The sequence below is a fragment of the Hyla sarda genome, chromosome 3 (genome assembly GCF_029499605.1).
Source record: "Hyla sarda isolate aHylSar1 chromosome 3, aHylSar1.hap1, whole genome shotgun sequence".
Classification (NCBI taxonomy): Eukaryota; Metazoa; Chordata; class Amphibia; order Anura; family Hylidae; genus Hyla; species Hyla sarda.
Window position 1 is genome coordinate 423,221,265 of NC_079191.1, and position 24,290 is coordinate 423,245,554.

General features: G+C 47.9%; 1 protein-coding gene across 1 annotated transcript in view; it reads left to right on the forward strand.

Moving 5' to 3' along the window:
* IARS2 (isoleucyl-tRNA synthetase 2, mitochondrial) overlaps positions 1 to 24,290 on the forward strand; it is a 100,315-nt gene that overhangs the window by 10,995 nt on the left and 65,030 nt on the right. Inside the window, exons 7-12 of the mRNA XM_056568374.1 lie at positions 1,197 to 1,306; positions 2,571 to 2,661; positions 5,119 to 5,234; positions 6,586 to 6,755; positions 14,279 to 14,369; positions 15,925 to 16,076. Of these exons, the coding sequence (XP_056424349.1) occupies positions 1,197 to 1,306; positions 2,571 to 2,661; positions 5,119 to 5,234; positions 6,586 to 6,755; positions 14,279 to 14,369; positions 15,925 to 16,076 (730 nt within the window). The remainder of the gene's footprint in view (positions 1 to 1,196; positions 1,307 to 2,570; positions 2,662 to 5,118; positions 5,235 to 6,585; positions 6,756 to 14,278; positions 14,370 to 15,924; positions 16,077 to 24,290) is intronic.

The following is a 24,290-nucleotide window of genomic DNA, read 5'->3' on the forward strand; positions in this document are numbered from 1 at the left end:
GACAAGGTAACCAGAACACATCTATAATACCTGTAGGATTGATCCCTAGTATCCCAACCAGGGTGCCTTCAGCTGTTGCAATACTACGACTCCCAGCATGCCAAAGGCTGTCCAGGCATACTTGGATTGTAGTTTTGCAACCGCTGGGGGTACCCTGGTTGGGAAACACTGAGAAAGCTAGATAGATACATATGAATTAGATAGATGAGATATCTATTTATGAGATGAGATAGATAAGATGTAGATGTTCTCACTAAGACTGTTTTCAAATCACGTTTTTGTATCCTGTTAATTTGTCCTGTTAGTTTTTTTTTTTTTATTGGGAAAGTTTAACCATAACAATAGGATGCAGCAGGACACAAAAATTAGATTCCTTTTTTCTGTCCTGTTAAAGGGGTACTCCGCCCCTCGACATCTTATCCCCTATCCAAAGGATAGGGGATAAAATATCTGATCGCGGGGGGTCCCGCCTTTGGGGACCCCCGGAATCTCAGCTGCAGCACCCGCTGTCATCACTGCACAGAGCAAACTCGCTCTGTGTGTAATGACGGGCGATACAGGAGTCGGAGCCCCGTGACGTCACGGCTCCTCCCATAGACTTGCATTAAGGGGGCGGGCCATGACATCACGAGGGGTGGAGCATGACATCACTATGCTCTGGCCCCTGTATCGCCCGTCATTACGCACATAGCGAGTTTGCTCTGTGCAGTAATGATAGCGGAGTGCTGCAGCCGAGATCCCGAGAGTCCCCAGCAGTAGGACCCCCCCCGTGATCAGACATCTTATCCCCTATCCTTTGGATAGGGGATAACATGTCTAGGGGTGGATTACCCCTTTAAGAACCAGATTCAGACCGATATCTGACAAATAGGCATCAATGGCAACAGAAGGTAACACCCCTCTCTGTCAGGAACTGTCCAGAGCAGGAGAGGTTTGCTATGGGGATTTGCGCCTACTCTGAAAAGTCCCTGACACGGACAGAGGTGGCAGCAGAGAGCACTGTGGTCAGACTGGAAAGAAATTCACAACTTCCTCTGGAGCATACAGCAGCTGATAAGTACTGGAAAGATTAAGTTTGCAATAGAAGTAATATACAAATCTGTATTATTTTCTTCCACCAGTTGATTTAAAAAAACTTTACCAGAGTATCTATAAAATGCTCATGTTCTTTTTCCCCCCCCCCCGCATTCTTCTAGAACAGCTCTGGCTGAGGCCGAGTTAGAATACAACCAGCAGCACGTCAGCCGATCCATCTTTGTAAAGTTTCCGCTGCAGAAACCCCCTCCCAAACTCGCATCTGTAATCGGTAATTTATCTCCTAAAACTAATATCTTACCTGTAATGTAAAGGTATAAATACGATGGCCTGTAACTGCCTGTGACATGGCAAAAAAGTGCAAAATGGAGAAATAAACATTTTCATGGCCTAAAAGATCAATCATCCTGTTTGTAGAGAGCAGTATTACAGTAGTTAGTGCCGGTCTGATGACGTTTACGGCAAGATCATGGTAAACTGCAAGACACGAATTACGCATGCGCATAGGAGTCGCTGTCATTGCATTCTGCAGGATTTTATCAAGTTTCAGGCTATATCCTATAAAGAAATTTGAAAAACTAATTCTAAAGAGAGAAGAGTCAGTGTTTTTTTTTATTTTTTTTATTTTTTATTTATATATGTTTTATAAATATACCTTTTTTTTATTGAATTTTCTTTTCCCTCAGTGGGAACACAACATCAATACACATACAATTGTTTCAAATAAATCATAATCTATTCAAGTATATGCTTATAAACAAGCATTTAGTCATGGTAAACAAGAAAAGAAAGTTACAAAAAAGAAAAGAAAAAAGAGAGAGAGAGAGGGGCGTTGATCCCTTTCCCTTAGTACTTACATTGATTTTATTTCCCGATACAAACTCATTTGTATTAGGAACTCATTTGTATTAGGGGTACTCCGCTGCTCAGCGTTTGGAACAAACTGTTCCGAATGCTGGAGCCGACGTCGGGGGCTTGTGATGTCATAGCCCCTCCCCCTCATGACGTCACGCCCCTTCAATGCAAGTCTATGGGAGGGGGCGTGTCACGCCCCCTCCCATAGTCTTGCATTGAGGGGGCGGGCGTGACATCATGAGAGTGAAGGGCTATGATGTCACAAGCCCCCGACGTAGTAGTATTATTAATATTGTGTGTGTGTGTGTGTGTGTGTGTGTGTGTGTATATATATATATATATATATATGTGTATATATATATATATATATGTATATGTATATATATATATATATATATATATTATATATAATTTTTTATTTTTTTATTTTTATTTTTTATCAGAAATTTCTATTGAACTTTTTGCAGTAAACAAACAAACGACAAAACCAAAAACCCCATCCCCCACCTAGTATTGTGTAGAGATCACTACTCACTTTCCACCCCCATTTGCCATTTGAAAGCTCGAACCCAACAGCCGTCAACACTGATGGGAAGAGACATTTTTTAAGGCGAATGCAGTTGATCCATTACTTGGTATGTTTTAATAGACCCCAATCTACAATCTTGTCTGCTTGACAGATGGATCAGCAACAGTCGGCGCTTTGATTTGGACAACACAGCCGTGGACCATTCCAGCGAATCAAGCGATCTGCTACATGCCGGATACCACGTAAGTCCCCTGTAATATTTACCCTTAAATCTGCAATATTTTTGTCATAGTGTAGTAAAGTGTACTCAATGGTCCTTAGAGAGATATTACAGTAAATTATGGATTTTGTCAGTACATCCTTTTTAAAGCAGTGTTTCCTGACCAGTGTGCCTCCAGCTGTTGCAAAACTACAACTCCCATCATGCCCAGACACCCTTTGGAGTACCGGAGTACCCCTTTAACCCCTTAAGGACCAAGGACGTACATGTACCCGCCATAACGGGTCAGGCCCGGCTGGGACCCGTGGCTAATAGAGTGCGTCACCGATCGCGGTGCTGCACGCTATTAACCCTTTAGATGCGGCGTTCAAAGTTGATCGCCGCGTCTAAAGTTGTAATAATGCACAGCAGCTCTGTCGGGTGGACCGGGACCATCGTGGTGAAACCGTGATGTCCCGATCAGCTAGGACGCATCAGGAGGGTCCCTTACGTGCCTCCTGCCTGAGATCCAGGCAGGAGCAGTCAAGCAGCAGAATTACTGATCAATGTTATCCTATAACAATGATCAGTGTAAGAGATGAGTGTGTGCAGTGTTATAGTCCCTAGAGGGTATACACATGCAAATGAGCGGGCGCAGAACCATAAATACACAGGGGGTGCTACTATACATACCAAACAACAAATACCACACAAAGTACAGAAGAAATACGTAATATAGTGCACACCTCCAGATCCTGTATCTAAAAAATTTTGAGATACAGGAACTGGAGGTGTGCACTATATTACGTATATTACGTATTTCTTCTGTCCTTGGTGTGATAGTCCCTAGAGGGACTAGAAAAAAGTAAAAAAAATATAAAAGTTTAATAAAGATGATTTAATCCCTCCCCTAATAAAAGTCCTAATCACCCCCCCCCCCTTTTTCCCTTTAAAAAAAAGTGTAAAAAAAAAAGAGAAAAATAAACGTGGTATCACCGCGTGCGGAAATGTCCGGACTGTAAAAATATATCATTAGTTGAACCGCACCGTCAATGGCGTACGCGCAAAATTCCATAGTCCAAAATAGCGTATTATTGGTAACTTTTTATACCATAAATTTTTTTTATAAAAAGCGGTAAAGAGTCAGATCGAAACAAAAATGGTACCGCTAAAAAACAGCAGATCACTGTGCAAAAAAAATTAGCTCTCATACCGCCCCATACACGGAAAAATAAATAAGTTATAGGGGTCAGAAGATGACAGTTTTAAACGTACAAATTTTCCTGCATGAAGTTATGATTTTTTTCAGAAGTAAAACAAAATCAAACCTATATAAGAAGGGGATCATTTTAATCATATGGACCTGCAGAATTACAAAATGAAATTTTTCTTCAATTTTGTTACACAATGATTTTTTTTTTTTTCCCATTTCGCTGTAGATTTTTGGGTAAAATGACTGATGTCACTGCAAAGTAGAATTGGTGGCGCAAAAAATAAGCCATAATATGGAATTTTAGGTGCAAAATTGAAAGGGTTATGATTTTTATAAAGTGAGGAGGAAAAAACGAAAGTGCAAAAACTGAAAAACACTTGGTCCTTTAAGGGGTTAAGGGGCCTTCAAAACTGGCATTGAGCACAATGTATATTACTGATCCTTTTTGTTTTTATTTTTATATGTTTCTTCTCCTTTCTGTGTGTAGTGTGGTTGATCTTTTATGTGTGACTACAAGTCCCAAACATTTAGTGTGTTTAAAAGAGAAATACCGTATAAGCCGAGTTTTTCAGCACAACGTTGCGGGCTGTCCATTTTCACCGGGGGGCCCTCTTCTCCGCGCTTCGGGCCCGGCCCCGGAGTACTGACGACGAAGCCCCCCCCCCCGGTGAAAATGGACAGCCCGGAACGACTAACCAACCCCGCCGGACGGTCCCTGCAGCATAGATGGCTCGGACCAGCACACCCTAACCTCCCCCCGAGGGGAGGTGAGTACAAAACAAAAGGGGTGGGGGGGGCTGAATGATGACTAAGGCCGCACAGTGGTCTTCAATCCGGGCATGCTGGGAGTTGTAGTTTTGCAACTTCCGGAGCTCCGCAAGTTGAAGACCACTGATGAAGGGATTGACAGGCGGTGATGATGAAGGGGGGGATGATGACGGGGGTCTGGATGATGACATGGGGGGATGATGTATTTCCCACCCTAGGCTTATAGTCGAGTCAATAACTTTTCCTGGGTTTTTGGGGTAAAATTAGGGGCCTCGGCTTATATTCGGGTCGGCTTATACTCGAGTATATATGGTATTGTAAGGTTTAATTAAACAAATTAAAAGAAATATGTGCAAAATCCTGACCCTTTACACGGAGGACCATACGACTGCAGCCAGTACTTGCGCTCATATTACAGCGCATGTAATCCTAACACTTTTGTCTATTAAACATGAAACCGCTTTGGGTGCCCTATCGTTTTTGCAGCATACAGATTTTGATAATTAACTTTATTTCCAGATATTCCTTTGTGAAGTGCGGATCCTCAGGGGAGCTCTATATTCTGGCTGCCGATTGTGTGGAGTCCACTGCACTTTCCCTGGGGACTAAATTTGAGGTCATATCCACATTTAAAGGTGAATGTTAATAGATGCTTTTATGGACAAAGTGCAGCAATCTGTCAGTACTTATAAGGGCCCATACACACTATGGAACTAATTCGAAGTGGATTCTTGCCTCCCTTTGATCCCAATGGGAGGCTGCTGCTCAGTTAGCTCTTCAGAAGTTCTTTAGCAAAACTCCTGATGAGGAATCCACCCGGAAAAGCTCATTAGTCAATGCGACTTTGATTTTCGGCTGTAAAATTCTGTACAAAATAACCACCGATCCCAGACGGGGTGAAGTAAAGGGGGACTCCGCTGCCCGAGTCATGACATCATGGTCATGCCCCTCATTACGTCACATCACACCCCCTCAATGTAAGTCTGTGGGAGGGGGCGTGACAGGCCACGCCCCCTCCCACAGACTTTCATTGAGGGGGCGTGGTGGGATGTCACAAGGGGGCATAGCTGTGACATTACCACCCCCGCCGCCTGCACCCTAGGTTAACGCTAGGTGCTGTATGGAGATTGTAAGAGGTCCCAGCGGCGGGACCACCGCAACCAGACATCTTATCCTCTATCCTTTGAATAGGGGAAAAGACGTCTAGGGGCGGCGTACCCCTTTAAGCGAGAAAATTCTTTGCTAAATTTCCTCAGTGTGCACTGACCCTTACAGTAAGCTTGTCAACCTCTACTGAAGTCTATTGGAAGTGCCGTTGTTCGGTAGAGGGGGAAATGCGCTCTATTGTAATGACTATGACTCTTTTATTTCTATTGAGAGATTTTTGCAGATTTTGAGAACTGGCATGAGGATACAGACTTGTGGGACAAAGAATTAAAGGGATATTCCAAAGGATACGGGATAAGATGTTTGATCGTAGGGGTCCCACGGCTGGGACCCCAGCGATCTCTGTGCTGCCCCCGAGCCCAAGACGTGACATCACGCCATGCCCCTCCATTCATGTCTATGGGGCGTGGTGGCCGTCACACCCCTCCCATAGACATGAAGGGAGAGGGAGTGGTGTGATGGCGTCACGAGGGGACGTAGCCGGGCTCGGGGGCAGCACCTGGCACAGAATGCCGGGGGCTGCACCGGACCGCTGGGATCAGACATCTTATCTCCTATCCTTTGGATAAAAGATAAGATGTCTGAAGTCAGAATACCCCTTTAAATGTCGCAGATGCAAGTACTAGCTTTTTTTTTTTTTTTTTCTTTCTTACTGGTATGGGTTAAATGTGGGGGAATTCTGTATTAACTTCCTAACAGGAAAACTATCATTTAGGTTTGAAGATAACTCGACTATATATGAGATTTTGTCACTTTATAGTTATGTTTTTGGCTTTATCATTTTTTCAGTAATTCTAATTGAATTGTCTCTCTCTCCAGGAGCTGATCTGGAAAATGGTGTTTGTGATCACCCTACAATACCAGGACGCTCATCTCCCCTCCTACCAGCAAACCATGTCACTATGGGCAAAGGCACCGGACTTGTGCACACAGCACCTGCCCATGGCATCGAGGATTATGGGGTAGCCTCCCATCACAAGTTGCCTGTGGTCAGTAAAAATGGACGTGCATAAGAAATATGTATCTCCACTTTTTTCTGTGCAATATTTTCAATGACTCCCCACATTATTTATTTAGTTATAAATATCTAAATGGAGAACAACTAGCCCTCTTGATGTTAACTCTAAGGCTATGGTCACACTGTGTATTTTCAGGCATATGTCATTTGTTGAAATGCGTCCGTAAAATTGCATCCATATTTCTCTATCGGCTCCATTGGGGGACACAGACAGTGTATCTTGCTGTCTCTAGGAGGTTTGACACTATGGTAATAAAAAAAAAAGTCGGCTCCTCCCAGCAGGATATACACGCCTCCAGGCCCTGAGCTAGTCAGTTTAAGCTTAGTGTCTGAAGGAGGTGGACATGGTCTGGGTTGCTCCAGACCAGGTCTTCTGATTTTTTGTTTTCCTAGTTAGGGACGTGTTTAGTTTTTTATTCCTTTTCTTTTCTGTTTTCAGGTGGGGACTCAGGGACTGCGGTTCCCCGTTTCCCCATTGCGAGTAAGGGGGCACAGACATTGCGTATATGCGCTGTTAACCCCCCCTCGCCAACGGTCAGCGCTTGGGTGGTACCTCATGGGTTTTCAGGTGGGGACTCAGGGACTGCGGTTCCCCGTTTCCCCATTGCGAGTAAGGGGGCACAGACATTGCGTATATGCGCTGTAAACCCCCCCCCTCGCCAACGGTCAGTGCTTGGGTGGTACCTCATGGGTCCGGGTCCCCCTATTTCCCTGCTTGCCTCGCTCGCGCATAGCAGTCAGGCGTGATGCAGGTAACTAAAGCTGACTGAAGACTTCACTGAAGACTCCCATTAGGTAAGTTCTTCTGACTGAGGTAAGTACTTTCCCCTTTTTTCTCCATAGGTACGGACTCGCAGCCTCTGGAGACCCCCTGTTTTGGCCCACCTTCAGATTTTGGGGCCAGCTTACAGGGGCTGCACTTTATTTTTGGGGGAGCAGTGGCACCTGAAGGGACATCTTATATGGGGCACTTCACTTGTGTGTGTGTGTGTGTGTGTGTGTGTGTGTGCGCTTGGTGCGACTACGTCCACAGCGCCTTATTCCCGGCACTTCACTTATGTGTGCGTGTGTGTGTATTGGTGTTACTCGTACACAGCGCCTTATACGCGGCTGACAGCTGCGGCGCTGCTATGAGCCGGGTGCTTCAGCGCCGGCTACTTTCTTTTCTCCAGCAGTCTCTGCCGGCGGTCTGTAGCTCCGCCCACAGGGCTGGGAGCGCTCAGAGGGAGCTGGGAGCGCTCAGGGCTGTGGGCGCGATTTTCAGTAGGAAGGGGTCAGTTACTTAGTGCCTTGCTTCTGGCACGCCCCTCTCTTCCTATTGGCTGGCCTGTTTCACTCTCTCTAGCTGCACAGAGCGAGTTTTCTCACTGCAGCTGACAGGGGACACAGACTAGGGTGAGAAAGTTCCTATCTCCCTTCTTTTCCCACATTATGTCCGTACCCAGAGCTGTTCCTCCCTCTAAACAGAGAACTGGAACTTCAGTGACTCAGAGGCGCGAAGTAGCCTCCAATCAGCGCCGTGGGCGCGAATTTCAGTTAGGAGGGGCTAATTAGTTAGTGCCTCTACTTCAGGCACGCCCCTCTCTCCCTATTGGCTGGCACTCTAGCTGCACGGAGCCAAGTTCTCCTCACTGCAGCTGCCAGGGGACACAGACTAGGGTGAGAAAGTTCCTGTCTCTTTTCTCATTATGTCCGTACCCAGAGCTGTTCCTCCCTCTAAACAAAGACCTGGAACTTCAGTGACTTACTATCTCTGTAAGCACTGTAATACCAAGATGTCTGGCTCTTCCGAGCCCACTTGCCCTGCCTGCTCCACTGCTCCCCCAGACCACCTGGTACCCCCTGATGCCCCTTCGGTCCCGGTGGATTCAGCCGCTCCACCAGCCTGGGTTTCTTCCCTGACCCAGTATATGGCTGACTTGACCCAAGTCTCCTGTTCGGTGGCTGAGGCCTCCCGGGAAGTGGTGTCCGCCTTGAAGGGGTCTTCCCTGCGCAGGACCTCTGGAAGGGCTCGCTCCTCGTCTCCACATACTTCATGCTCTCACAAGCGTCCTAGGGGTGCCTCGTCTGACTCTTCCAATGAGTCTTCAGATAGACGTGAGCTTTCCCCTCGTGGGTCCCGCCCCCCCCCCCTGGCATCTGGGCACAAACATTGCTCCTCCAGAGGACGTTCTCGGAGTCGCTGCTGTGCCACGCCAGAGCCGCGTACTCGGTCAGAGTCGCCCCCCTCCAGGACTGCCTCTACACATTCTCATTCCCTTGGTGAACTGGTGGACGAGGCTTCCGAGCCGGCATCTGACTCAGAGGACCGCCCGGACTCAGTTGCAACGGTGAACTCTTTGGTTACAGCCCTAAGAGACACCTTTTACTTAGAGGACCCAGGATCTTCGGATGTCACTCCAGGAGGAGTATCCTTTCATCGTGCTAAGCCAGCACCTCAAAGGTTCAGCTCTCACACTGACTTTGACAACATTCTGGAAACCGCATGGAAATATCCAGAGGTTCCCGGGAATCAAGACAATTCAAGAATGTTATCCTTTTGACAAGGTCTTTGTCACTAAGGTGGTTTCCACTCCCTCAGTGGATCCACCAATTTCCCTGATCAATAAGGCGACTACACTGCCTTTTGACAGATGCCGCTGCCTTCAAGGATCCCACGAACAAGAAGGTAGAATCCTTAGCGAAGTTTGCCACTGAAGCTGCTGGCTCTTCTCTTCTTCCCATCTTCGCCTTGACATGGGTGTCCAAGGGCCTGTCGGAGTGGTGCCCAAAACCTCTGTCAGGATATCTTAGCGGGATCCCCCCCCCCCCGGAGTATCTATCTGCTTTGGCTCTCCAATGCTCTAAAGCTGGGGATTTTCTGTTCTGCCTATGCAGTGGGTCACCTAGCGGCTCTCCGCCGCTCTATGTGGCTTAAAGCTTGGAATGCGGATGCCGCTTCCAAAAGGTCTCTCACTGAGCTTCCCTTTACGGGTGACCGTCTTTTTGGCAAACGACTTAATGAGATTATCTCCGAGGCAACGGGAGGTAAGAGTTCCTTGTTACCTCAAAATAAGGCTCGCCCTACTTCCCAAAGGAAGTCCTTTTCCTTTCGGTCCTTTCGGACCTCCGGCTCCAACAAGGGGTCCGGGCAGGCGCCCTCGCGGGACAAGTAGGCTCCCTCGTTCCAGGCTCGCCCGTCTTGGAAGTCGGACTCCAACCGGTCCGGCCGTTTTGCGCCCAAATCAGGCAACCGCAAGCCCACTTCTGCCTGAAGTGAGGCCCCCACCAGCGGTTTCTTATTGGGTGGGAGGTCGTCTCTTGCTTTTTCGAGACATTTGCACCTCTTACATTCAGGACTCTTGGGTCAGGGATGTGGTGTCCAATGGTTACCGGATCAAATTTGCATCCCCTCCGAGGGATCGCTTTTTTTGCTCCCGGGCCCCCGGTCTTCTCCTCTGGCGAAGCAGTTTCGAGCGGCTCTCCAGTCTCTGCTTCTCCAGGGGGTTATTGTTCCTGTTCCTCCAGGGGAACGGTTTCAGGGTTTCTATTCAAATCTTTTTGTGGTCCCCAAGAAGGACGGTTCTGTGCGTCCCATTTTGGACCTCAAGCGTCTCAACCATCATCTTCTCATCCGCCACTTCCGAATGGAATCTCTCCGTGCGGTGGTGGCGTCCCTGGAACAAGGGGAGTTCCTTTCATCGGTGGACATCAAGGATGCCTACCTCCATGTGCCAATATTTCCAGGCCATCATCGGTACCTCCTCTTTGCGGTCCCGGAGGGGCACTTTCAATTTGTAGCCCTCCCCTTCGGTCTAGCCACGGCTCCTCGGGTCTTTACAAAGGTCCTTGTGACGGTGATGGGCCTGTTACGGTTGAGGGGAATCTCGGTGATACCCTATCTGGACGACCTCATCAAGGCTCCAACCAGGGCCCAGACTCTGGAGAATCTGGACGTTACTCTCCACACTCTGACTCGCTTCGGGTGGATGGTCAACCAGGACAAGTCAGTCCTCCGTCCTGCCCAGTCTCTAACCTTTCTGGGACTTCACTTCGACACGGCCTCTGCCCGAATTCATCTTCCGCCGAACAAACGTCTGGTGCTCCTGTCAGGGGTCAGCTCCCTTCGGACCCAGGTATCAGTCTCCATCCGCACTTGTATGGAAGTCCTGGGTAGGATGGTGGCAACTATGGAGGCCGTACCTTTTGCCCAGTTTCATTACCGCCCTCTTCAACTGGCGATTCTCTCCCGATGGAACAGGTCTCCTCTGTCCCTCGATCGACAGATTGTTCTCCCTCACAGGGTCCATCAGTCTCTGCTCTGGTGGCTCCGCTCCCCCCTTCTTCTAGGGCGGTCGTTTCATCCCCTTCACTGGCAGGTTGTTACAACGGATGCCAGCCTGTCGGGCTGGGGCAGTGTGTTCAGGGATTGGACGGTTCAGGGACTCTGGTCTCCCCAGGAGACCCTTCTTCTGATAAACATATTGGAATTACGGGCGATTCTTCTTTGTCTTCTTCATTGGGAGTCCCATCTTCAGTCCCGTCCTGTCTGCGTTCAGTCGAACATTGCCACGGCAGTGGTGTACATAAATCGTCAGGGCGGCACTCGCAGCTCGGAAGCCATGGCCGAGGTGACCAAGATTCTCTCCTGGGCGGAGAGCAAGGTTCTGGCCATTTCGGCGATTGACATCCCGGGGTGCTCAACTGGGAAGCGGACTTCCTCAGTCGGTCCTCACCCGGCGAGTGGTCTCTTCATAAAGAGGTCTTCGCGCAACTCTGCGACCTCTGGGGCATTCCGGAGGTGGACCTCTTCGCGTCCCGGCACAATCGGAAGATCTTTCCGTTTGTGTCCAAGTTCTCAGGCTCTGGCCGTGGACGCCCTAGTGATTCCTTGGGCGGGGTTTGCCCTTCCCTATCTGTTCCCTCCTCTTCAGCTTCTTCCCAGGGTGCTGAGGAAGCTCAAGGCAGAGGGCGTCCCTGCCATTCTGGTAGCTCCTGATTGGCCCCGAAGGTCGCGGTACGCCGACGTAGTCAGGCTCCTGGACAACGCTCCACTGCGCCTTCCGCTCCGTCCGGACCTGCTCTCTCAGGGTCCTCTTTGCCAACCCAATTTAGTCGCTGCATTTGACGGCGTGGTGGTTGAGACCGCGGTTTTGAGGGCCCACGGGTTCTCTTCCCAAGTCATTCACACCATGCTCAGGGCTCATAAGCCCTCTTCCGGAAGAATTTACCACCGTACTTGGCGGTCTTATTTTCGTTGGTGTGAAGCTCAGGACTTATCCCCGGTAACCGTTTCGGTTCCCCGTCTTCTCTCCTTTTTGCAGTCGGGGTTGTCTCTCAGTTCCCTTAAAGGTCAGGTTTCGCCCCTTACTATTCTTTTCCAGCGGCCCCTGGCTTCTAATTCTCATGTCCGGACCTTCCTTCAAGGAGTGGCGCATGCTGTTCCTCCTTATTGGTCACCCTCTCCCCCTTGGGACTTGAATTTGGTTCTAAGTGCCCTCCAGGGTGAACCCTTTGAGCCCCTTAGAGAGGTGTCTCTCTGCCTCCTTTCTTGGAAAGTGGCGTTTCTTGTTGCTATCACCTCCATCCGGAGGGTGTCTGAATTGGCAGCTCTCTCCTGCCGTTCTTCATTTCTGGTGATCCACCAGGACAAGGTTGTTTTCCGGCCAGATCCTTCCTTTTTGCCTAAGGTGGTTTCGGCCTTTCATCTCAATGAGGACATTGTCCTCCTGTCCTTTTGTCCGGCTCCTTCTCATCCTAAGGAGCGCTTACTACACAAGCTGGATGTAGTTCGGGCTGTTCGGTCTTATCTCTCCATCACTTCTTCGTTTCGTCAGTGTGATTCCTTTTTCGTTCTTACGGAATGTCGTTGTAAGGGACAACCTGCTTCCAAGGCCACCATTTCTCGGTGGATTCGGTCCGCCATTTTGGAAGCCTATCGCTGTAAGGGGAAGATTCCTTCTTTCAGGGTTGTGGCTCGTTATACCCGTTCTGTTGGGGCATCCTGGGCTCTCCAGAATAGGGCCTCGGCCTCGCAGATTTGCAAGGCGGCTACCTGGTCGTCTTTGCACTATTTCTCGAGATTCTACCGGGTTCATACCTTTGCATCGGCTGATGCTAGTCTGGGTCGTAAAGTGTTGCAGGCGGTAGTGGAACAGCCGTCTGCCTGACTGCTTATCTGCCCACCCAAGGGACGGCTTTGGTACGTCCCACGGTCTGTGTCCACCAATGGAGCCGATAGAGAAAAGGAGATTTTTGTTTACTTGCCGTAAAATCTCTTAGGATCCATTGGGGGACACAGCTCCCGCCCTTTTTGGGGTTTCCTTTGGTTCTCTGTCCGAGGGTGTGTTCGGTTATGTTTTTTTTTTTTTTTTTTTTTTCTTCTGGTTCTCGGACAGTTTGAGTTTTTTCTTGACCTGTTGGTCTCCTCCTATTGCTCTGGAACTAAAACTGATTAGCTCAGGGCCTGGAGGCGGGTATATCCTGCTGGGAGGAGCCGACTTTTTTTATTACCAAGATGTCACACCTCCTAGAGACAGCAGCATACACCCACGGTCTGTGTCCCCCAATGGATCCTCCGAGAAAGAGAGAGAGATATTACGGTAAGTAAACAAAAATCTCCTTTTTCCACTGGAGTACCCCTTTAAGGATAAAAATATGGATGCATTTTTATGAATTAAATAAGCCTGATTAAACACTGTGGTACCATAGCCCAAGGGCCAATACAAAGCTGATTTGCATGGACGTGCCATCTATTCTAGCACATAGGTTGGGGCTACAGGATGCAGACTTTATTGCTGACTGAGTTTGGATGCTTCCTCATCTTCTTGTGCTCACCACCATTTTTTTTATACATGGCCATTTACTTGCAATTAACAGTCTATATGGCAATAAAAGCAGCCAGGCGTTGCCTTGCATTTGCATTGCAAAACAGTGCTATTTTATTTATTTATTTTTTATAGTTTGAGACATCTGAATTGCATTATCACTCTGGTACTGAATGTGAGAGCCGTTTAGATGGGTTGTTTGCTCCGACAATGTAAGCCTGTGTCGCTGAGAAAGGGGAGAGATGCTCTAAATGAATCTCTTCTTTCACCACTCGTTCTAGCTTTCGTTCAGGGTCTGGACACCCAGACTCTGAGCGATCAAAACTTTTATACAGGTCAAATGTTTTTTAAAGAAACAGGTACACTTTATAATAAAAATGTGAAAATACTGACTATTTATTCCATTTAAAAGGGTACTCCGCTTCTCAGCGTTTGGGACAAGCTGTTCCGAATGCCAGAGCCGGTCACGCCCCCTCAATGCAATTGTATGGGAGGGGGCGTGACAGCCGTCACACCCCCTCCCATAGACTTGCATTGAGGGGGCGTGACATCATGAGGAGGTGGGGCTATGACATCATGAGCTCCCGGCTTCAGCGTTCAGAACGGTTTGTTCCAAATGCTGAACAGCGGCGTACCCCTTTAAGCAGAACATAAGTCTTGTTTTTTTTTTTTTTTTTTTTTTTTTAAGGACTGCCTAGTGGATGAAGCCGGTCGCTATACCGCTGAAGCAGGAGCTGATTTGGAAAGTAAAGTAGTGCTTGAAGATGGAAATGAGGCCGGTAAGTACTCTTAAGAAGGGTACTCCACTGACCAACGTGGACCTAATGTTCCGAATGTTGTTTTTGCACTACAGGGGCGATCACGCCCCTTCCCATAGATTTGCATTGAGAAGGCGTGGCCGTGACATCACAAGGGGGTATGGCCGTCCCACACAGCACAGAAACAGCGTTCGGAACATTTAGTTCCACGCTGGCCAGTGGAGTACCCCTTTAAAGTCTATGATATCTACATATGCAGGAGTTTAGTGAAGGGTCTTATGAGGAGAGCTCACTCCACACTTTAAATGCCATTTAGGTAAATAAAGAACACTCCATTTCAGTGACTTTTTAGTGCACATGTATGTTAAAAAAAATAAATGCCCTGTTTAGGACCTTCTGTTATGAGCCATAATGAAGGGCTGTTCGCAAAGAGTGTCTCCTTATTCTGGGGGAGAAAGCCCATCTGTATATAATGTATTTTTATTTTAATGGCTGAAATGTAAGGCTATATTTCCCCCAATGTGGCCAATAATGGGGGAATGTCTGCTCAAGGTAGTGAAGCAAGAGCCGTATCAGCGGATCGCCTGGGTAGTTTCTATTTAGATTCTTCATGCTCCTCACATCATGGGCTCCATGCAACATGCACAGGCTCTAGATACGAGAAATCATGGTATAAAGGGAAAGTAACAGCTGGTTCCCCGCATTAAACTCAACAAACAGGATTATAGCCCGCCTACCTCGTGCCCACATGGGCGAAGGGAGTCCCATGAATATTCAAAAAGAGGGCAGGCATATGGGAGCAGAGGGGGCGTAGGCAGGGATGTTGCTTATGCCGGCCCCCACCTCTATTGCGCGAAGGGGGTTAATTGCCATACTAGCAACGCAGGCTAATACCGGCGGTGCAGATCCATGTAAATTATACTTCATTTTAATCTGGTTCATCTGCACTTTAACCCTGTGTATTAAGTTCAGTGTGGGTGAAGCAGCTGTTAGTTTCCCTTTTAAAGATGTGCCTGAAATGGGGCATAAAGTTAAAGGGGTACTCCACTGCTCAGCATTTGGAACTAACTGTTCCGAACGCTGGAGCCGGCGCCGGGAGCTTGTGACGTCATAGCCATGCCCCTTCATGACACCACACCCCCTCCCATAGGCTTGCATTTAAGGGGCGGGGCGTGACCTCATGAGGGGGCGGTGCTATGGTGTCACAAGCTGCCGGCTCCAGCGTTCGGAACAATTTGTTCCAAATGCTAAGCAACAGAGTACCCGTTTAAGGCCACCACACACATAAGAGCAAGGTTGGCTGGACAAACCAATTTCAGCAGGAACAGCCGACTAACTTAGGTGTATGAGAATTGTTTCCCAACCAGGGTGCCTCCAGCTGTTGCTAAACTACACTCACAGCCTGCCCGGACAGCCTTTGAAGTGTTGTAGAGTATGCCATCTCTCTCCCAGCCCATAATGTGGTGACTGATGCAGTGCAACAACACTGCATCAATCATATATATTTCTATACAACTCTATAAATGCCCATGCGTCATGTTTGCGCCACCTCTTTAGCTTTTATTCTCTCTTGTAGTCATACAGATGCTGCTCGGTTCAAAGAATTTGATAAAAGAGGAAAGTTTCGTTCATAGCTATCCGTATGACTGGAGGACCAAGAAGCCCATCATCGTCCGGGCCAGCCAGCAGTGGTTTGTGAACACAGCTAACATTAAGGACAAAGCTCAGGTAAGAGCAGACGCGGAGTTTAGCACACGTACATTATTCTGTATAAAAAGTATCTCCTGTAATGCATTATATATGTATCACAAACACGTGGAGTCATTGCTGCTGTATGTTCACACTGAGGAATTGAAGAGGAATAATTTCTCTCAGGAATGTTGAAATCTGACATTTCTCGGTTACTCTTCACTGGGGGACACCTATACTGATGGGTATATGCTCTTGCCACTAGGAGGCGCTGACACTAGGAAAAAAAAGTCTGCTCCTCCCTGGCAGGATATACCCGCCCACTGGAAGTGAGGTAATCAGTTTTAGCTTCTGTCAGTAGGAGGCAGACACAGGTCTGGGAGCTCTCCAGACCTGGTCTTTTAGTTTCTTATTTTCTAGTTCATTATGTCTAGTCAGGTTCTTTTTCCCTTATTTTTCTAGGTTGCGCGATAGAAGCATGGCGCTACCTGATCTCCCACAAAGGGGCACGGATCATAACAATATGGGCAGTCAACCCCTTATCACCAACGGCCAGCGCCTGGAGATAGTACCTAGGGTCCGGGTCCCCCACTTACCCCTGCCCACCTCGCTATGGCAGCTCAGACCATTTGGTGGCATTTGGTGCCCTCTTGTGGCCATAAATTGCATTGCTATTACATCCTTGGTCTGTCACATCTGTTCTTACCAGTTTAATATCTGCGGAGTCCCTTTTCTAAGGACGGTATTGGGGGTCACCTTATTTCCTTTAGTCACCCTGTACAGTGACCTGCTATGGCCTAATTACATAGTCAGTTGAGGTATGCCTCCAGCGTATCTATTTTCTGCAGGGTTCTCACTCTGTCAGGGTGCATATGTGCACCAACATGGCGGGTTATTGCCAGGGATTCTCGATCCCTTACAAACTATTAGGGATATATTCACTAACTGTTCTCCCCTATCACTGAGTGCCATACCATGCCCGTCGTGCCCACGGCCAACTTCCACTCCCTCCTTACCGAGAACAAGACACTGGTCACATAGTTACATAGTTAGTACGGTCGAAAAAAGACATATGTCCATCAAGTTCAACCAGGGAATTAAAGGGTAGGGGTGTGACGCGATATTGGGGAAGGGATGGGATTTTATATTTCTTCATAAGCATTAATGTTATTTTGTTCCAGGAATGTATCTAATCCTGTTTTAAAGCTGTTAATTTTTCCTGCTGTTACCAGTTCCTGAGGTAGACTGTTCCATAAGTTCACAGTTCTCATGGTAAAGAAGGCGTGTCGCCCCTTGAGACTAAATTTTTTCTTCTCCAGACGGAGGGAGTGCCCCCTCGTCCTTTGGGGGGGGTTTAACCTGGAACAGTTTTTCTCCATATTTTTTGTATGGGCCATTTATATACTTATATACGTTTATCATATCCCCCCTTAAACGTCTCTTCTCAAGACTAAACAATTGTAACTCCTTTAATCGCTCCTCATAGCTTAGATGTTCCATGCCCCATATTAGTTTAGTCGCACGTCTCTGCACCCTTTCCAGCTCCACAGTGTCCCTTTTATGTACAGGCGACCAAAACTGAACAGCATATTCCAGGTAAGGCCGTACCAATGCTTTATAAAGGGGGAGTATTATGTCCCTGTCCCTTGAGTCCATGCCTCTTTTTATACATGACAATATCCTGCCGGCTTTGGAAGCAGCAGCCTGACATTGCATGCTATTCTGTAGTCTGTGATCTACAAGTACACCCAGATCCTTCTCTACCAGTGACTCTGCCAGTTTAATCCCCCCTAAGACATACGATGCATGCAGGTTATTAGTACCCAGATGCATAACTTTACATTTATCCACATTGAACCTCATTTGCCAAGTGGATGCCCAGACACTTAGTCTATCCAAGTCATCTTGTAACTTATGCACATCCTTTATAGACTGGACCGTGCTACAAAGCTTGGTGTCATCTGCAAAGATAGAAACAGAGCTGTTAATACCATCCTCTATATCATTGATAAATAAATTAAACAACAGCGGGCCCAGTACTGAACCTTGGGGTACACCATTAATTACCGGGGACCAATCAGAGTACGAATCATTGACCACCAGTCTCTGGGTACGATCCATGAGCCAGTGTTCAATCCAGTTACAAACTAAAATTTCCAAACCCAAAGACCTTAACTTACCTGTCAGACGTCTATGAGGGACAGTATCAAATGCTTTAGCAAAATCCAGAAACACTATATCCACAGCCATTCCTCTGTCAAGGCTTCTACTCACCTCTTCATAAAAGCAAATTGGTCGGGTGCCCTTGTAGAGCTTTTGCATCCTGGTGGACGCTGAAGGTCGCTCTGTCAGGTTCGCGGATCATCCATCAAGGGGATGTTCTTGGCGTCTCATAAAATATGATTCCTCCTCCACAGCAAAGTGTCCATCGGAGTGACCCATTTTATACTAAGGACCCATACCAGTAAGCCAGATAGTAGTCTGCATGGTTTCCTCCGCCGCCTGTCACTCTTCACACGGATGATGTATCTGCGGCTGGAGTTCCGTTACCCCCACTGCTGCGCGAGGTGTACGAAGAAGTGCCCCAGCGCGTCCTATGGACCTTTATACGGGGTAACGGGGGATACAATCCTTGGCTACTCAGCCTCCCTCAATCTGCCAGGGTGGCTGGGATACTATCTATGGCTCCTAGGCCTCCTCTCCCTCCCACAGGCAACAGAGGGGCACAGTGATCGCCTATCTGGCTGTCCCTTTTTAGCCAGAGCCTGGAGGGGTACTTATTAAGCCAGACTGTTGTCTGCATGGTCACAGCCACTGTCTGTCTCCCATCACTGGGCTGCCGCAGGCATGGTCAGGTTTCCCGTACCTCACTGCTGGTGTAAGGAATCTGAATGAGGGTCCCTGCAGGTCCTTGGGGCTGATGCATGTCAGCCAGACTTTCATCTGCTGGGTCTCCTGTACCGCCAGGTTGCCCCTTAGTTCGTCCACACTCCTGTACTTCACTCTCCGTGGGAGGGTTGAAGGTGTGACCATGAGTGTTCAGGAATCCTATACCAGTCAGCCGGACGGTTGTCTGCATGGTTTACTACTATGTCGGGTCAACTATCATACACTTCCCACATCGTGCATGGAAGTTACGTTAACTCACAACCAAGGTGTAGTTCCAAGTGAGTCTTCCTTTGTTGCTCGCTGGGCCCTTTTTAATGCACCTCATACTGGCTCGCACGGTTCCCTCCTTTACCATGTCCCTCTCTACATGCTGGCCGCTCTCTCAGCTAAAGGCTGGTAACCCACTTTCTGTGTGTGGTTCTGAATGCGGGACCCGGTGTCGCCACTGTCTCTATGCCAAACTGTGTCTGCATAGTTTTCTGATCCGCCAGGTCACCTTCTCCATTCTTGTTGTTCCCGCGGCTGCAGTCCGGTGACTCATTTTCCACGTGAAGTTCCAACCGTATGTCTCGGTGGGTTCATTGGACCTTTTTATACCTGTCGGACTGTTGGAATGTTTCCTTTCCCACATACATCCTTCATCTCTTACGTCTGCAACTGCAGTCCTGGTGTGTGCACCATTAGGAGATGGGGTGTGGGTGTTTTCCGGCAGGTTCGATGGACTTTCACAGCAACAGCAGCACTCTGTTTCCCTTTCCGGGGGTGCAACGTTGGTCTGCTAGGGACATGGTTGCCCACATCGTTGGGTGCTGAACCAGTCTTCCATACTGCTGGACTTTTGTTTGTCTGCGTTTTATTTCATGTCTGCAGCCTGGGTACCCCACTACTCTTGTGCAGTAACCATGTCGGTGTCCCTATGTATGTTGGGCCACTCGGCACTTGTAGAGTCCACCTTCCCTTGTTTTCGGCAGGTTGTGCCTCGGTCTTGTTTCCACAGGTCTATGGTAGTTGAGCACCTCTGTTCTGGCATAGTGCCTGTTTGGGCGACTCAGTCTGTTCAGCCCCCCCTTTCCCTCCAGGTATTTTTCCTGGGTTCCTGTGCCGGGTGGTCCAGTCGCTGGCTCTGCAATGACCAGGATGGCTCCATTGCCACTCATCTGGTCCAGGTTTTCACCACTTTGGAGTGTTCCTCTCAACGCTTTGGATGCTGTGTGTGCGTTTCTTACTTGCATTCACAGTCACTTCTTTGTACCTTTTGCCCAGCACAAGTGTCCAGAATTAGCAACGTGGCCGGTTAGCTTAGTTGGTTAGAGCGTGGTGCAAATAATGCCAAGGTCGCGGGTTCGATCCCTGTAAACTGATCTCTCTAACGACACAACTTGGCCTCTCCAGACAGTGGGGATCAAAAGTTTTGGCACCCCAGATAGACAGATTAGACATTCTTATAATATGTCAACAATAGTTAGATGTTATTTCCATCATTTACACTTTCAAAATAACAGAAAACAAAAAAATGGTGTCTGCAAAAGTTTGGGCACCCTGCAGAGTGCTATCTTGTACTGCCCCCTTTGGCAAGTATCATAGCTTGCAAACGCTTTTTGTGGCCAGCCAAGAGTCTTTCAATTCTTGTTTGAGGTATCTTTTCCCATTCTTCCTTACAAAAGTCTTCCAGTTCTTTGAGATTTCTGGGCTGTCTGTCACGCACTGCTCTTTTAAGGTCTATCCATAGATTTTCAATTATGTTGAGTTCAGGAGATTGTGAAGGCCATGGCAAAACCTTCAGTTTGTGCCTCTCGATGTAATCCCCCGTGGATTTCGAGGTGTGTTTAGGATCATTATCCATTTGTAGAAGCCATCCTCTCTTTACCTTCAGCATTTTCACAGATGGCATCAAGTTACCATCCAAAATTTGCTGAAATTTTATTGAATCCATTTTTCCTTCTATTCGTGAGATGTTCCCTGTGCCACTGGCTGCAATACAACCCCAAAGCATGATTGATCCACCCCTATGCTTAACAGTTGGACAGCGGTTCTTTTCATTAAATTCTGTTCCCCTTCTTCTCCAAACGTACCTTTGCTCATTCCGGCCAAAACGTTCAATTTTAACCTCATCAGTCCACAGAACTTGTTTCCAAAATGCATCAGGCTTGTCTATATGTTCATTTGCAAAGTTCAAATGCTGATTTTTGTGGTGATAACGTAGAAGAGGTTTTCTTCTGATGACTCTTCCATGAAGACCATATTTGTACAAGTATCTCTTTATAGTGGAATAGTGTACCACAACTCCAGTGTCTGACAGATCTTTCTGGAGGGATTGTGCAGTCAATCGTGGGTTTTGAATTGTTTTTCTCACAAATCCTGCGAGCTGTTCTGTTTGATATTTTTCTTGGTCTTCCAGATCTTGCTTTAATTTCCACTGGTCCCGATGACTGCCATTTCTTAATTACATTCCGAACAGAGGATATTGACCTCTGAAAACGTTTTGCTATCTTCTTATAGCCTTCTCCAGATTTGTGAGCGTCAACTATTTTCAGTTTCAGATTTCTAGACAACTGCTTAGAAGAACCCATGGTGGTGATTGTTGGGGCAAGGTCAGATGAGTCTGGGCTTTTAAAACCTTTGAGATTGACATCACCTGGTCTTCCCAGATGATTTGAGAACAATCCATGACACTGGCAGATCTCAGCTTTGCAAAGGGGGCAGTGCATGCTATAAATTCTGCAGGGTGCCCAAACTTTTGCAGACGCCATTTCGGTCTTATCTCTCCATCACTTCTTCGTTTCGTCAGTGTGATTCCTTTTTCGTCTTTACGGAAGGTCGTCGCAAGGGACAACCTGCTTCCAAGGCCACCATTTCTAGGTGGATTCGGTCCCCATTTCGGAAGCCTATCGCTGTAAGGGGAAGATTCCTCCTTTCAGGGTTGTGGCTTATTCCACACGTTCTGTTGGGGCATCCTGGGCTCTCCAGAATAGAGCCTCGGCCTCGCAGATTTGTAAGGCAGCTACCTGGTCGTGTTTGCACACTTTCTCGCGGTTTTACCGTGTTCATACTTTCGCATCGGCTGATGCTAGTCTGGGGCGTAAAGTGTTGCAGGCGGCAGTGGATCGACCATCTTCCTGATAACTTATCTGCCCACCCAAGGGACGGCTTTGGTACGTCCCACAGTCTGTGTCCCCCAATGGAGCCGATAGAGAAAAGGAGATTTTTTAACACTTACCGTAAAATCCCTTTCTCGAAGGATCCATTGGGAGACACAGCTCCTGCCCTTTTTGGGTTTTTCCTTTTGGTTCTCTGTCCGAGGGTGTGTTCAGTTATGTTTTTTCTTCTGGTTCTCGGACAGTTTTTTGTTTTTCTTTGACCTATTGGTCTCCTCCTATTGCTCTGGAACTTAAACTGACTAGCTCAGAGCCTGAAGGCGGGTATATCCTGCTGGGAGGAGCTGACTTTTTTTATTCCCATAGTGTCACACCTCCTAGAGACAGCAAGATACACCCATGGTCTGTGTCCCCCAATGGATCCTTCGAGAAAGAGATTTTACTGTAAGTGATAAAAATCTCCTTTTTTTTTTGTTTTCTGTTATTTTGAAAGTGTAAATGATGGAAATCAAATCTAACTTTTGTTGACATATTATAAGAATGTCTAATCTGTAATTTGATGCCTTTTGGAGATTTTTCCATCTTTCCTTGGCTTCTTTATGCACATTAATACAAACTTTTACCTGGGGTGCCCAAACTTTTGATCCCCACTGTACCTCGATATGTTGCTAAAGACTATGTCCACCCAGTACTTTGTCCCTTACCTTCGGGCGGCATTTCTCTGCTCCTATAGCGCCTGGTGCACTTTGACTATCCCCCTTCCACAGGGGGTATGGGAATCAGGGAGCTTGGCAGGTCAGTGCTTGAGTTTCATCGTGACCACCCCTTGTTTTCCCCTCCTCTATATAGGTGGGGTACCCTGCTGGGCCCATGTTCTTTGCTGAGAGCTCTCCGCGGGGCTGCACACTTTTGCAGCCTGGCTCTCTTCCAGTTTTTTGGTTATCTACTGCTGCTCATACAGTCTTGCATTCTCCTCTGTTGGATTAGTTAATGCAATCATGTATGTCTGGGCATCAGCCGGTCTGGCACCGTCTGTGTTTGGGTCCTTCCTTTGCTTTCCACCTCTATCTCTCCGGAGGGGTGTGTTCTTCCTCCCTTTGTCAGTGTCAGTTGCACTACTCTGACTCTACGGTCTTCTGGAGTAACCTTCCCCTTTGTTTCCCCCTCTGTTCCCGTCCTGACGGGATGTTGCTTTGGTCCTCACTGACTGCTGGGGTCCATGTCCGGTTTGTCTCCTTTTCTTGGACACTATCCTAGGGTGCTGTGGTGTGCCTTCTTTTCTAGGTAGGCCCTTCTGGTTCTTTGGGACTTAGTGATGGTTGAGGTCTCGGGCAGGTTAGCTCTCCTGCCCAGACTTCTCTGCGATCCCATTTATGGGGCGGTCTTTCTGTACCGCACTTCTTCTTGTCTTCTTGCCCGGATCGTTTTGCGGACTTTGGGTTTCCTTCCCCTACAGGTGTACGTCTTCCAGGCGACTCGAGAACCTCTAATTCCCATGTCGGTCCCCGGGTTCAGGGATTGCCCCTTTTTAGGCCGTTCCGATCCCTTTTTGGCTGTTATTCCTCCCCCTTCAGGGTCCATGTTTTCCCGAGGTGGAGGGCGTTCCAGTCATCCGAATCACGCTATTCAAGCTTATTTCGCCTCCCTGGTGCTTGTGGCGGGCCCCTGGGACAGGGGTTTTGTGCTGCAGCTGTTCACATCATCGATTTTGGGCACCAGGCCTCTCTAGAGCTGGTCTCCATGTTTCTTTTTTCCAGTGGTTTTCTGGTCTCCACCTCCTGTGTTTGCCTTCTGCTCGGCGTACGCTGCTCTCCCTGGCGTTTTTTTTCACCATGTTCTCTTGAATCGGTTGAATCTGGATGGGTTCTCTTGTGCCCTTTTCCATTTTTTTTTCTCAGCTGGGCTACCACTCTGGTTGGTCGGTCTGGTTCTCTGTTTCTTGGAGTTGATTTCCTACCTCCTCCCAGGATGGTTCTGGCCCATCTGGCTTCCTAGCCCCCCTTTTCTTATCTCTATATGGACCGTAGGTTTAGAGTCTCTACATAGGACGTTCTCTTCCTTTCGGCATCCTAGCCATTTGCATCGACGGAGGTTCTTCTAGGAGCTCAGTTTCGGGCCCTCTGTTGTCTCTGCCGCAGGCCTTACGGTCAAGTGAGTTCAGTCTCTGGTCTGCTTCCCTTTCTATGGTGGTCGTTTTTCCCACCCTAGGGGATCGCTTTGGTACGTCCCATCAGTATTGGTGTCCCCCAATCAAGAGCGACCAAGAAAA